This window comes from Schistocerca nitens, chromosome 1 (assembly GCF_023898315.1).
Source record: "Schistocerca nitens isolate TAMUIC-IGC-003100 chromosome 1, iqSchNite1.1, whole genome shotgun sequence".
NCBI lineage: Eukaryota > Metazoa > Arthropoda > Insecta > Orthoptera > Acrididae > Schistocerca > Schistocerca nitens.
In genome coordinates, this window is record NC_064614.1 from 653,195,618 (window position 1) to 653,211,061 (window position 15,444).

General features: G+C 42.2%; 1 protein-coding gene across 1 annotated transcript in view; it reads right to left on the reverse strand.

The window, feature by feature from the left end:
- Positions 1 to 13,875, reverse strand: part of LOC126258889 (cyclin-dependent kinase 20-like) — a 43,690-nt gene extending 29,815 nt beyond the window's left edge. The window contains exon 1 of the mRNA XM_049955678.1: positions 13,622 to 13,875. Coding sequence (XP_049811635.1) covers positions 13,622 to 13,807 — 186 coding nt within the window. The 5' untranslated portion in view covers positions 13,808 to 13,875. The remainder of the gene's footprint in view (positions 1 to 13,621) is intronic.
- Between the last annotated feature and the right edge of the window lie 1,569 nt (positions 13,876 to 15,444).

A 15,444-nucleotide genomic window follows, 5' to 3' on the forward strand; every position in this document is an offset into this window, starting at 1 on the left:
ACCAAGGTTTTGACATTCCACACATCACAGTTTCAGATAAGAGAAGGAGAATATATCGCAACAGATACTAACTTCTTATGTGTTGATTTGTGACTGCAAAATCCAGGATGGAATGTAATTTATCTGTCTTATAATCTACAATTTTCAAATCACTTTATCTGCATTACATGAAACAAATCAAGTTTTCAATGACAATTTATTTAAAAAAAAAGTGATATCAGCAGGCCCACCCTGGTGCACGCAGAGGAATTTGCAAGTGGTACATGATGGCCTAAAGGAGGAAGGTGGGAGGATGGAGGAGGTTGAGAGATAGAATACAGGAAGAGGAGTGGTTTTAACAGCAGATGGAATGTCTGCAAGTGAGTAGACTGTATAAGAGAAATTTTTTAGTGTGACAAGAGATGGCAGCAATCAAAGTGAAAATACAATTGATGACAGTGGGGTTTTATATGGATGATGGATTTTGTGGAAAGATGGGGTTCAATGTCCAGGGAGATGCCAGGCTGAACTAAAGACAACCAGGAGAAACAGATATGAGAGAAGTTGTTGGGGCTGTAGGAATGAGGATAAGAATATTTTAGACCTGTGTAAAGATCATGAAAATTTTATCTATGAGCCTGAGTGAAATGAGGGATTTATGACACAAACCTTACCAACCCCATTCACACCTCTTTCCAACCACAAGTTTGTCCCACTACCTCCAAATCATCCCTTGGTTACCTTCCAGGAATTGCTAAAGTTACATTATCTTATGAACTGGGAGAAACAAATTTCTGTGTTAGTTTTTGGTTGGAAGTGTTAGTCTTTTCCTAAGGTCTCATCTTCTTCTCCCAAACCAAATTAAATCAAGCTGAAATGGTCAAATATCTATTCTCCTTACCCCCATCTCTGCAATGTAAACACTTTTGCACCACCTACATCCCTGACTAAAATCCTACTCAAAGCCACAAGCCAATCCCAAAACCTCTCCTCCCAATTCATCTACCTCCTCAATGTAACTACCACTTCCTCCCATTTGCTCTACCACCTCATATACTCTTCCTTCCTGAAATCCTATAAACTTAATAAAACTGGTCACTCATTTGTAATTGATAACTGTGCTGATACACAAAAAAATCTCTGCTCTAACTGACCAAACCAACCCCCTTTGCCCACAGGCTATAGTCGGCATAAGTTGATCCCTGACAGTTGCAGAGGGGTGGGTGTGGCAGCCTTTACATGTTTACCTCAACTAATCATATAACATGATTTCATAAGCTTCTTCATGGCAATGTCTGAATGTTGTTACAGTTCTACAGATGGCTGCTGTTGTCTCCTGCAGCTGTTTGTACTTAGCATTTGAAAGCTGGCAATAATGTTACTAGCTCTCGGGGATCTCCTAGTGCATACTGGACTATAACTTCCTATATTTATCATTTCATTCATCATCTCTCTACTATCCCATCCCCATTACCATCCACCTCCTTGCTCATCACAGTCACCATTCACTTCCCTATACGCAAAAATACTAATGACTTGCAAATGCTCATGGCTCTTCGACCATCAACAGCACCTCTCCAAACTTGATGCCAACTCCAAATCCACAACTTCATTTTATGCACTAGACCAACTATATTCATGCATATGAATACTACTCCTTGGAGGGGAAGATATATAAACAAATACATGGCAACCTGCTATGCCAGTGAGCAATCCCTTGCTCAGTATAATGATCTTACTAAAGCCTTCACAGAAAGGCCCCTCCAAACCTAGTCCACCAACAGATCTTCCATGGCCTATCCACCCATACCCCTAAGTCTCCCCCCCCCCCCCAATCCCTATAAACTAGCTGCAAAGGACTACCCCTTCATTACCTTCATTTACAACATGAATACACAGAAAACTACATGAGAAGAATGGAACAAAATGGCTTCCAACGAGGAAAGAGAGGACCTTTCGACATCAGCTGCAGAGAAAGCAGTCTTTTTTTAAAGACTGGCAAATGTGATGTTTTATAGCAGATGGCTTGCCCACTTTTACAACAATGCAAATTTTGAATACTGAATGGTGGCATTTGCTTTAGGGAGACTGATAAGTAGATTCTCCTGACATGAGACAATGGGATGTGTAATACTGAAATGATGGCATTCATTATTGGTATGTTTTATTTAGAGATATTGAGTAATGGGAACATTATAGCTGGAAAACAAGTTGTTTCATTGGGAAAGAAAAAATGTAAGGCAATTGTCTCCTGAAGAAATATTGCACAAAGATGAGGATACGAGCATGGCTATGTCTTACACTGAAATATACAGAGAAAATGTTTGTTGTGAAAATTTGCGAGATATGTGCAGCAGGGAAAGGGAAACATGTTGAGTCATGAGCAAATTGATAATGAGATTTTGTGGAGATTTCAAAGAAAATAGAAAGGAAAATTAACATTCAATGATTCACGGGAGCTAATATTAAAGTGTGGAAGAAGAGAGATATCTTCCTAGATTTAGATATATTTCTAGCCAATCATTCCCTCATTCATTTGTCTTTACAGTGTCTGATCAGCATTTCTGGAATGTAGCAACTCTGGCATACTTGTGATCTGCCTTGACCAAGTCCTGTGTTGTGTGAGGTTGTTCAGTACAGAGCATATGAGCAACTGACCCAGATCTTACATTGTTCCATACTCACACGACATGTCTCCAACTGCTGGAAGGATGTCCCATTTTTGCATGTTGGTCAAGCAATAGTGGACGCCCATCCTAGGCCATTTGAATGATCTCAAAACAGGGTAGGACAGATCATTTTATGGCCCTGCTCTTCCCTTTAAGGGATATCCAGTAGCAGCCTACTATTCTGTTTGGCAATGTGGTTAGACTCAAGTGTTCCCTCTGATGAAGTGTTCCTAGTGATGAAGCTCTTTCTAGATCTCAATCGACAGACTGTAGCTTGGTGACAGTGCAGTAGATGACAAGGATCACTGATCTGCTTTGCCGTCTCTGAATTGGCCCATCTGAAAGTGGTGGGATCTACTCCTACAACTGGGTAGAGTTTGTCAACTGAAATGGGCTTCATGTCTCCTGACAGAATTTGGACAGTCTAACTGATAGCAGTGTTAATCTGCTGGAGTGAGCAGATGCACTCAACAAACAAGGTGTATTCTGCAGCTGACACACACAAAGCAAGAGCAGAAGTTCTCAGAATGTGAGAACTAGATCTCCTGCCACTGACTATTAGTTTCATCAAAATGTTCCTTGCACTGACATTCAGCCTGATGCTGTGACAATGTTTCTTGAGCATATCCAAAGATGAAGTCCACTTATCTTCTACTTCTTCAAACATCTTCCCTCCTTGGGCAGTCACCACTGTTCCATCAGCATAGACACAACTCTCTCTCTCTCTGTGTGTGTGTGTGTGTGTGTGTGTGTGTGTGTGTGTGTGTGTGTGGAGAGAGAGAGTGGGGGGAGCTGCAATCACGCACACGCTTACACCATTACACTTATTAAAAGAAACAAAAGTGAAGATCATCACTAAAATCTTTGCACACTCACGCCCTCAAAATGACCACACAGTTACTCTATCTCACATGCACTAAAACAACTTAGAAAGAGGGAAAGTAGTGAGACACAAAATTAAAACACAGAGAAAACAGAACACAGAAGAGCTAAAAGAAAAGCAAAGGGAAATGTGACTGGCTGATTACCTATGAAAAACTTGAGTGAGCCAGTCATCCTGTTAACACATTAAAACCATCTACCTAAAATTTTGGGAAAAACTTTAGACAATTCACAAAACTTTAAAACTTGATCCGCATTCATTTGAACATTACTTGAAATAGAGGGCAAATCCGACAGCAGATCCACCATGGCCAACTGGTCGGAAAATAAAACACAGTCCAATAAAATGTGGTGCACAGTTATCTGTATGAAATAAGCACCACAAACTGAAGGGTCCTCTCAGCGGAGTAAGAAGTCATGCATCATAGGGCTGTGGCTTATGTGAAGACAAGTAAGGAGGACCTTATCCCATCTATATGGATGGAAGGAAGTACACCAGAGCTGAGTTGTGGGCTTTACTACGTGGAGTTTATTATCAGTCACTTCCAGCAAGCCGCATTCGCATCAATGCATGACTTTGTACCTCAACAGTGAGGTGACAGCATGCAGAGGGATGGCACGCTGAAAGAACTGAGGACCACGACACACCACCATGGCTGTTAGATCTGCCCTTTTGTTCCCCACAATACCCATATGCACTGGTATCCAGCAGAATAACACTCCTTCCCCGGTTGTTGTAGTTGGAGGAGGGCATCCTGGATTACTTTATCAGCTGGGTAACAAACAAGAAATTTAGCACTGGAAGAAAATCTCATCTGCTCCAGTGCCCACAAGATCACATATAATTCTGCATCGAAGACAGTCAACTTTCGAGGCAGTCGGACCTTGAGGACACAATCCGGGAAAATGACAAAGCAACCAACGGAGTCCCCCAGCTACGGCCCATTCATAAAGACAGCTGCATAGTTGTGGTGCTCACATAAAATGTTAGAAAATATTGCATTAAAAACAGACGCGGGAGTGCCATCTCTCCTGTACCGCACTAAATCTAAAATTACACTGGGCCTCTGCAGTAACTAGGGCGGCAGATGATTAAAACACTGGATTTAGAGTTGTACCTGCTCCATACAGAGTGTCTCCAGCACATGCTGCATGTGGATCCTAAATGGCACTGTGGCTCATGGAAGGTTGTAGGAAAGGTGTTTCAGAGGCGGACGAGCAACAGTATGGTATGCGGGTGAAGTCAGAGCTGCAAGGAACTTACATGCACCATGATGAGCTGCCGCCGGACGGTGTGTGGCAGTTCCCCGGCCTCAGCCCATAGACTTGGTATAAGACTGGTCCTATAAGCACCTGTGGCAAGCTGAATCCCCTAGTGGTGGACAGTATCAATGATCTTCAAATAAGAAGGCCTCACCAATTCATATGGGCACCTATTGTTCGGCTGTGAACGCACGAAAGCCACATAGTCCAACTGGAGCTGATGCACCCTGTCCATTCCCCATGAGCTGTGGCTAAGGCACTATTAAGATATTCAGTGCTTCAGAGTTCTGGCTTTTAGGTCTCTCACGTGTTGCAATCTCAACAGTTTGAAATAAAAAATGAGGCCCACAAACCTCACTGAGTCCCTAAAACATATGATGGTGTCCCTCATATGCAAGACAGGTAAATTAAAAATACAATGAGAAAAATTAAAATGAACACACAAAATTATCTGCAGAAAACTGAACCCCGTCTTTGCAGCCCATCCCTCTAACCGCCGCAGTGTATGCTGCAACTGACAGCTCACTGTTGCAACATTGGAGAAGGAACAGAAAACAGCAAAATTGTCCAGAAACAAGCAGCATTGTAGAGGAAACCTTTCATAGATGTGCCACTGTTTATGGCATGGCAAAGACAGTAACACTTAAAACACTGAGGGACACCAATCTCCTGCTTAAAATGATCTGACAGTGAGTCACAAACTCTGCTCCTAAAAAAATGCTAAGACTGAACAGATTGTATGAAGATAGGGAGGTTGTCACACAAGCCCCATTGATGCCATTTGTGCGAGAATACAGCATCTCCAAGCAGTATTGTACGTGTCACTGATATCAGAGAATATGCCAATACAGTGATGTTTACGTGGGTAAGCCTGCTGAATAGCCACCTCAAGCAGGGTCAGGTTGTCACAGTAGGCCAACATCTCCGGAGTCCACACTGAGAGGAGCTAATGAATTGCCTGGCCTCTAACAACCAGACCAGACACTGATTAACCGTTCACTCCAGGGTCTTTCCTAAACAGCTCATTAACCCTGCAGTGCATGAATTTCACTGCAGTGGACAACTTTTAATGGTCAATTCTCTGACGTTTTCAATCAGTCATGAGGCTGCAAATTCGTGCAGGACACAACACCAGTAGGGAGTGCCCACTGCCGTGAACTGTGTCCATTTGCAGCCTCAGGCCTCATTGAAAATGCCAAAGAAGCAACCTTTAACAGCTGTCGACTGCAGTGAACACTATGCGCCACAGGGTAAAGGCGATACTCCAATAACGACTTGGACATGCGGACCTTTCCTGTTTTGAGGAGAGGCATCACAAGTGCCTCTCTCTATGAGTTGGGTAAGTTACCTGTCTGTCATATAGGATTAAAATATTCGAAGGGAATTGCCTTTGACACTGCTGGCAAATGTCAAAGTATGGGGTACTGGATTTGGTTGTGATAAGGTGCGGGGCTGATTCCCAGCTCCCACATGGAGAAAGGGTAATTGTAAGTGTCAGAATTGTTGATCCTGAAGTCCAATTTTTCCCCTCTTTACAGTTGCACAGTAGCTACAAAACACCAGACTCTAGCTGGCATTGGCATTAGTTTGTGCAAAATTCTCTGCCAACGTATCAGTGATGTCACAGGTGTTTTTTAGTACTGCTGCTATTGCTAAATGACTGCATTTACCAGAAATCCTCCTGATGGATTTCCGTACTTTCGTAGAATAAGTGTAGTGGCTGATAGGGTCCAGGAACACTTGCCATGATCTTTTCTTGCTCTCCTTAATTATGCGTCAAGCCTTGAATCTCGCGACTCTAAATGCTATGAGGTTGTCTGCTGTAGGGCGGCATTTAAATTGGCGAAGAGCCACATGCCTGTCCTGGATGGCTCAACAGCACTCATCTGTCTACCGTGGTACAGGTCATCTGTAAAATGACCTGAGGACTTTGGGATGGATAAGTCAGCAGCATGATAGATCACTCATCTGATGTGGTCTCACATTCCTGGACACTGTCATGATGTTCAAACACAGCCAGCTGACTGTACAGTGTCCAGTTCGCCCAGCTGACCACCCATGTTGTTGGCTTCTCTTCAGATAATGCTTCATCCAGTTGGTGCATACGGAGTGGGAGGTGGTCACTGGAATGAAGATCATCAATGTCCTTATGGGGTTGTAGAGCAGAAAGAGAGGGCAATGACTGAGAATAACCAAGTAGCAGTGCAGAAATGAGAGTGAGTACTTGTGTTGAGAGTAGATAGCTCGTGAGACGTCACGAGGCTCTCCAACACACAAAGCCCAAGGACAAGTAGAGGGCATGCCCCAGAACACATGATGGGCATTGAAGTCTCCCAGTAGGAGAAATGGTTGCAGGAGTTCTTCCACGCGATATATGAGGGCTTCAGAGTCTATTGCATCCAAAGGAGGTAGATACAAAGAACAAACAGTGATCCTCCAACACCTATGAATTTTTGATAGCAACTGCTTGCAGGTCAGTACCCAGTGGAACAGCAGAGGAGTGATGCACATTAGTGACAAAAACAGCAATGCCTCCCTTGGCTCTGTCCCCTGTCAGGTCATTCTTTCGGTGAAGGGTATGGTCCAGTAGCACAGGGGTGTCGGTGGCTTTAAAACGTGTTTCTTGTAAACACAGGCATGGGGGAAGTTCCTGCACAAGCGGTTTCAGTTCTTCCACATGTGTACTGAAGCCATTAACATTCCACTGTAATAAGGGAGCCATCTATCATGGATGTTGCACTTTCACCCTGTCTCCCTGCTGAGGAGGTGAGCCTGTAATGAGAGGGGGCTAAGTCCTGGTGCGAGATGACTGCCCCAGTCCGACATCAAGCTCCATTAATTCTATCGACAAGTCAAGAGAGACGTTAAATTGTATGACATTGACATTGTTGGACTGTCTATTTCCCGACCATGTTGGTGGGGAACGATGGGTCTTTGACTTTTTTACCCTGGGTAGAATTCGGAGTCACAACTGCAGCAATGGTAGTAGCAGTGCTGGATGGTGGACCAGACTGAACCTTAGGGGTAGCAGGGAGCTCCACAACATTGGTGACCACAGACTTTTCCGATGTTTTGGGAGGAAGTGTAGACTGTGAAGTAACTGCAGCAGCACAAGAAAACTGAAAAATGCAGATACTAGTGCTAACAGCAGCTACCTCCGTTTGTGTAACAGCATCATTTTACTGTACTGACTGTTTAACAACTGATGTTAAGAAGGTAGAGAACGTTGGGGGCCTCACCAACGCGGATCCATCGAATGGTTTTAATTTCCCATATCTTCCGTTCTTCACAGAAGATACAGCAGTCCCTACACCCGGCAGGACAAGCCCACACCTCGGAGGAGATGAACATCTGACTCCTTCATTAACAGCCTTACCACATTTTCCTCAAGTGGCTTCTCCCTTACAACCAAGATGGATGTGCCCCAAATGCTGGCATTTAAAACAGCGCATTGGGTGCGAAGAAAGCTTGCCTTAACATGTTCCGGGAGTTTTGTGCTACTAAAAGCGAGGATGAACAAGTCAGATTTAATCAGATCGCCTTCTACCCTTTTCATAATATTCTGCAAGTCTACAGTGCCTTCTCAGGCCCATTCAGCTTTCAGGTCTTCTTTGGGGACGTCCACCAGGTCTCTGCATGTCACAACACCTTTACAATAGTTTAACGTGGCTTGTAGCTCCGTCTCAATAGCAAATTCCCCAAGTGTTTTGGCCTTCTGCAGGTTCATCACTCATTGAGAACTTGATGTTTCCATCCATAGCGTCCCATTTTGTAACTGCTTAACTGATTTTAAAGTACCTGCAATCCCTTCAAAACCCTTCTGTATGTGAAAAGGTGACACTTTCTCAAAACTTCTCTTTTTCCTTATAACCAATAAATATACACTTCTTGGCAGTAGCATGCATTCTGTTACTAAACTTACTAGAATTCTTGACTACACTGAGTCCAGAGGTCTGGCTACATGAGCCCTCTTATTTGATTGGGTGTTAGTACCTACAGCCGGCCCACCCATTCCAATCGGAGGTGGAAGAGAAAACTTCAAAGGACCTGTATCAGTCCCACAAGCAGCTAGGAAAGTAAAAGTCCACCCAGACAAAGACCTGAGTGCCTAGGTAAGTCTTATGCAACTGAAGTGCAGCAGGTTCCCCACAGGTTGCCCGCTAATTATTGTTCCACCGCAGTAGCCACGCATCTCATCAGTGTGCAACACACTTTGAGACTGAGGTTTTTTTTTATAGAGGTTTATACTACCCTCGCGATTCGAGCAGCCAAACCAAGATCCCTGTGACCCACAACGTTCCCACAACGTGCTGCACGGTGGACACTGAAGCATGCCCACAGCTTAAGGTGACAGGAGACTGGTGGCACTGACCTGACCCCAGCTCATGAACCCCAGGGCTGCCAAGCTTGTACTTTGGCCAATGATTGCAGAGCCCCTGAGGTGAGCATAGACCTAATGCCTGGAGTGTTCTCTAATGGGAATATTAAAAAGCACAAAAGCCAAAGCCTTGATGTAGGCCATTCTTTTGTGTCATTTGTTCTTCTTACCTGAGAGGAAGACTTTTATAACAAATTCTGCAAGAGAGTGCCTATGAGGGATGTTAGATGGTAATCCCTGGTGAGCCAGTAAATTTTCTTCAGCAAGTTTCTGTGGTTGATAGTGTCATAGGCAGCCATTAAGTCAACCAAGGTAATTTCTGTTTTTGTTTATATTTTTATTATTTGCACTGGGAGATGCAGAGGACCACAAGACTATTGACTCTGTTTGGGTCAACGGAGGCGTCCAATCCCACCTGTCAGCTTTGACCTGTGACGTAAGGGTGTTGTGGTGTGTGACGTCACAAAAGCACGGAGTTTAGTTTATGAGTGTGTTGTATTTGTAGATGTCGTTTTGTTGCAGTCGGTGGTGTCCTCTGGTGGTGTGTTTATGGTTCGCGTGTTATGTGGTGTATTGGGTTCATTTTGGTGTTGCTGCTTGATCTGTTCAGGTGTCACTTGTGACTGGTCTTCGACAGAAATTTGTCTCACTGAGTTAAGAATTAAGTTTTTGTTATGTCTACGTTATTGCAGTGCTGTTTGCTGTATGTCACATTATGAGTCAATTTAATTTGTGGCTGCTTTTGTTAGGTATGGAAGTGATAGATGCATATAATAGTTCTCGTTTGTGGGGGGAAATGGGGGACGATATGATGTCCCTGATAAAATTCTTACAATTATTTGGGCTGTTGGCTGAAGTGCGGCGTGTGTCGGCAGAACATGTGGTTGGCCAGAGTTCCGGCGTCTCAGACCAGGGACTGCTACATGTGGCGGTGCCGTAGAGACAACCTATGGCGCTCCATAAGTCGTGGTACCCGATTCGAGAGTCTAGATTGAGGATGCAAGAGATAGTGTTGATGACGTATTATTTTTGTTATAGATCCTTCATAGTTTTTGTCTACACGAGACTGGTGATAGTGAGAGGACGGTTTATGACTGGTTTCCGTTTTGTAGGGAAGTTTGTTCTGAATATATTAAGTACAAGGGAAAGTTGGGTGGGCCTGGGGTGGTCATGGAGGTTGACGAGTCGCAGTTTGGGAAGAGGAAGTATGGGAGGGGTAAGTCTCCAGTTGGTTTATGGATGTGGAGGTTGTTGTATCTGAGGGTGGTTGTTGAGAGGGTGTTTTTAGGGTCTTGGAGGGGCACATGAAAAGGGAATTGGTGGGATTAATTGAGGAGGGTAGCACAACAGTTTCCAATGCTTTTTCTTCTTATAGGGGGTTGGGCCAGAGGGGATATGATCATTTAGTTGTTAACCATAGTTTGGAATTAAATAATTATGAGACTGGGGCATGTACAAATACAACAGAGGGTTTTTGGGGGGCGGTTAAGTCAATTATTGGGAGGGGGAGAGTTGTTGTTCTAACCTTGTCTCATTTACATGAGTATTGTTGGTGGAAGAGTGGCCCCGGGGACTACTGCATTTTTTTAAGGGCTATTAGTAAAATGTATAGGCTGAAGGTAGTTACTTAAGGATATGTTGTAAGAGGGCAGAGGGGAGGGGAGGGGAGGGAGGGGGGAGAAGGGGGGGGGCTGCAGCTCGGGGGGGGAGGGTGTAGTAGTTGGTAATTTTTGTGGATGTAGGTGGGTGGGGGGTGGTGGTTGTTTGATGATTATGTTGCGGAGGATATGTTTTGTTGCAGCTGTTTTTAAGTTGTAGTGTGTGATTGAGATTTGTTTATTTTTTGTTTCTATTTGTTGATGGATCTTTGATTTTGGGGGGGAGGGTGGAGGTTGGGTGCGGGTGGTGCGGGGTAGGTAGGTTGTGGGTGGGTTGGGAGTTTGTTTTGGTTGTGTGTGTGTGTGTGTGTTTGAGGCTGTGACTGTGTGTGACTGTGGTGTCTGACCTAGTGTGTAGCGCCAGAACTCTCTTGTGGTAAGTAGTCGTTTTTTTTGGTTGTATTTTTCGTGTGTTATGATGTTACTGGTGTATTTCTGTGTAGTTTGGTTGGTGTATTTACTGCATGTGTTGGTGGTTGGTGTTTTGGTATTGGCACTTGGGGCTGATTTAGATATCTTTGCGGAAGCACCTGATTTAAATTTTTTTGGTATCGTTAGTTGTTTTTGCGCTTTAGAAGTAATGGGAAGTGTCTGATTTCAATATGTTCTTGTAGCTATATGTGTTATGGCATGATGAGCTGCATAGGTGTACTGAAGTCACCTATTGCATTGCATTGTCATAGCTATGTGTGCTTTGGTATCGTGATCTGCTGTCGACCTATATAGGTGAAGGGAAGTTACCGATTCCATTGCATCAGTGTAGCTGTGTGCTTTGGTATCATGAGCTGCTGTTCACCTATGTAGGTCAAGGGAAGTGTCCAATTCCAATGCATGGTCATAGCTATGTTTTGGTATCATGAGCTGCTGTTGACCTATATAGGTCAAGTCAAGGGCAATTAGTGATTCCAACTTTGTTTGTTGAGGTGTTGGTTTTGTGGTAACAGTGGTGTAATTTATGGAGTTTTATACTGCAGTATCTACAATTGCGGTTGAGCTGTATAGTTGAAAGAAAGTGACCAATTCTTGAGGATATTGTGAGTGTAGTAGTAGAATTGGGGAATTTAGTGTTATCAATTTATGTCATTGTTTTGCGTGATTTGGGATGGTGGTGTGTCTTTATATTTAGTTTGTCCCCACCCAAAAACCCCCAATTTCCCACACTTGTCCCGTTGGTTTGATTATACTTTTGGAGGAAGACGTGTTTGTTAGTTTTTTGATCTACGTATTTTCATGTTTGTTGTCATGTTTACATAATGGCGTCATAATGGAGTCATGGTGAATGGCCATTCCCGTAACATTGGTAACGTCATGGGTCATAGCAGACGGGTGGAGTCGGACACTTCTGTAATCCCCTCTGTTTGTCTAAGGAAGCTAAAGTTGTACTATCTGGAACTTTCATATCTTTGTCTACGTTACACAACCTTTCAAAGTTTTAGAAACTTTTTTTTTTTTTCCTTCATTAAAATGTGAAGTTTCTGTAGCAATTACAGTCTGTCTAATTGGCATGTTACTTCTTTTCATGTCGTGCCCCCCACGTTAGAGTTTTGAGATTCATAGCTATGATATGCCTTACCTATTGGCACAATCAGTAAGTCTAAGAGACATTTCATTCCTTACTTTACAATATTTCAGATTTTTGTCTGAGTTTTTGATGTGTGATCTTAAGGAACTTCAAAGAAGTTTTGCACGTAAGAAATTTTTGACATGTAAACATCTTTTCCAGATTAGCTGAAGTGTTCAATATCGATTCTTCAACTTGCAGCCAATGCTATAGATCAGTCTGTGATCGTCTCTAACATTTCATATTCACATTCATCAGCTTCACCAGCTGGCAACCAAGCTGTTGCCTGTCAATATTCTGCTTGTTAGGTTTGTCATTACCTATCAACAGAAAACAATCTTTTATGTTCAATTTCAGATCAAGTAAAAACATGTCCACAATACAGAACAGTGAGGTTCTCCTGTTTGTTGTGTTAACAGTGCCTGGAAATTGCTTAGTAGCCTTTGCTCTTGTTTAATATGTATAGTTTGTAATTTTCAAATTTATCCTTCATACTGAATTATCAGGTGTGCATTCTAATGCTAATGTGTGTGTGTTGACTGCATTCCATCGAGGATTCTCAATTATCAGATTAGTAATTATAGATTGATAGCACAAATAATACAATGGAAAAGGGAGAATTAGCATTCATTTTCAAACTAGGCCTCATAGTGAATCAAGTTTCAACTGGATAAGGATAACAACACTTCTATTGGTTTTTGGAGAGATTTGGAATTAAAGTCTAGGATACCAAAAGACATGTTTTAATTAATTTCTTTCTATCAACTGAATAACTCTTAACTTCACTAGTTATTAAAAGCTTGGAGGTAGAACAACATACAAGAAGTATCATCTTAAATCCTACCTCAGATGCTATTTGAAAGATGGAGGGGTTGGGTGGAAGGACACGAGTGTTCCAAGCTGTTGGAATGCATATACCTTCCTCACGTTCGTTGAGGCAACAATGGACAGCTTTCTACTGCAATACTTCTCTCCTTGCAAAATGGTTTCATTACAACCACCACTAAATAATTATAGTACCAGTAATGTGTGGTCCACATAAGTGCAGGTATGTGATTTTAAAAAGAAACAAGCGGAACATAATTGACGGCTGGTTGTTACACAATATTACATTAAATAAGACTATATGGACTTACTCTCTACAGAGGGCTTTCTTTCAAGTCAACGTGCAAATTACCAGTGCAGCAGTGCAATATAGAAAACGGTCTACTACACGCAAGTTCACACATACATTCTCACAGTCGACTTCTTGTAAGGCTTTAATTTCTCGAAATATAGTAACAGGTATCCCATCTTCTATTCGTTTTAATAACACCTTTTTTACAGCTACAATCTCTCCAGTGTCCACATGACGACCTCGTAAAACAAGACCATGAGCCCCTTGTCCTATTGTGCCTTCAATTTTGTAATTTTTCATATTGAAACAGTTAATCTACGAAGGTTATATTTGCGTTACTACAACTTGTCAGTTACAACCCAACAACAAATAAGTAAACAAAGGCAAAGATATTAAAGCTTAACATTTCGATAATAAGCCCATCGTAATTAGATCAAAGATATTCCCTTTATCTTTGCTTCCAATGTGTCGCCAGAATGAAGGTATGAAGGTACAGAGGAAGTTTCTCGCGCTAGTAAAATGCCCGGTTGTGAGACAATTCGGACGCGAAACCTTTATCACGTTACTAACTGCTATATACGCCTGGCTGAAATGACAGATGAGCAGCTGACATGGAACTCTACGCTCGACTGGAATCTGATTGTATATTCGTAACTATAAAATTCGTGTCTTCTTCTTCTTCGCGGATGGATCACTTAGGACCACGCGCAATCAACATTTGTTGGCCTTCCTTTCGCCCAGTATTCCTTCATAAACAACGAATGGGCTAGTTTTCGTTGCGTAGACCATGCATGTCGGTTAGTTTTTCTCTCTTCTTCCTCAAAACACCGTGTTTGTGATTTTTCTGATTTCATTTCTATCATGTAGATTTGGAGACCCTAATTCTCTCAGGTCTTTTTCCGTCTGTTTGTACCAGTTCGGTCTTGTAGTTTTGTTCTTTAAAAATGTATGGATTTTGTACGTTAACCTGTTTGAGTCCATTCTTTCTAGGTGCCCCATGAATTGGATTCTTCTCATGCGCGTTGTGTCTTTTATTTTGGAGATATTTTTATATATTTCTGCATTGGGTTTTGGATAATGTACCCCATCTTTAGTTCTTGGTCCTAGGATTTTCCTCATTTTCTTACGTTCTTTCACTTCTAATTCCTCTTTTAGTGTTCTGTGTTGAAGGTTTAGTGTCTCAGATGCGTAGAGAGCTTCGGGTCTAATTACTGTTGTATGGTGTCGTATTTTGGAGTTCCACGAGAGACTCTTTTTGTTGTAAATGTTTTTTGTTAACTGAAACGCCATCTCCATTTTCTGAACTCTTGATCTGACAGATTTCTTTTCATTACAATTTTCTGCAATCCGTTCACCTAAATATTTAAATTCCTTTACTCGAGAGATGTAGTTACTACCAATTTTGAGATCAGCAGGTGCATCTTTGATGTCAGTCATAAATTTTGTTTTTTCAAATGAAATTTGTAATCCTATTTTAGCTGCCTGTTCTTGTAATAATTCTAGCTGTTTCTGTGCATCGGTAATGTCTTGTGCGATCAGTGCCATGTCATCAGCAAATGCTAAACAGTCTAATTCTATGCCCTTATGTCTTGGTCCCAGTCTGTGTGCTGGTGCACCTGCATTTTTCCATTCTCTAACAACTTTTTCAAGAGCACAATTGAAGAGCACTGGGGACAGTACATCGCCTTGTCGTACTCCTGTGTCAATTTCAAATTTTGTGCTCAATTCTCCCATAAATTTTACTTTGGATTTGGTCTCCGTGAGTGTTTCTTTTATGATGTTTGTTGTCTTTGATCTAGTCCAAATTCTGCTAATACTTCAAAAAGGGATTCTTGGTCTATACTGTCATATGCTTTTTTAAAGTCGACAAACGTGATGACATAACTTTTGTTTGAAGTACTATGTAAATATTTCATTGAGTTTTTCAAGTTAAGGAT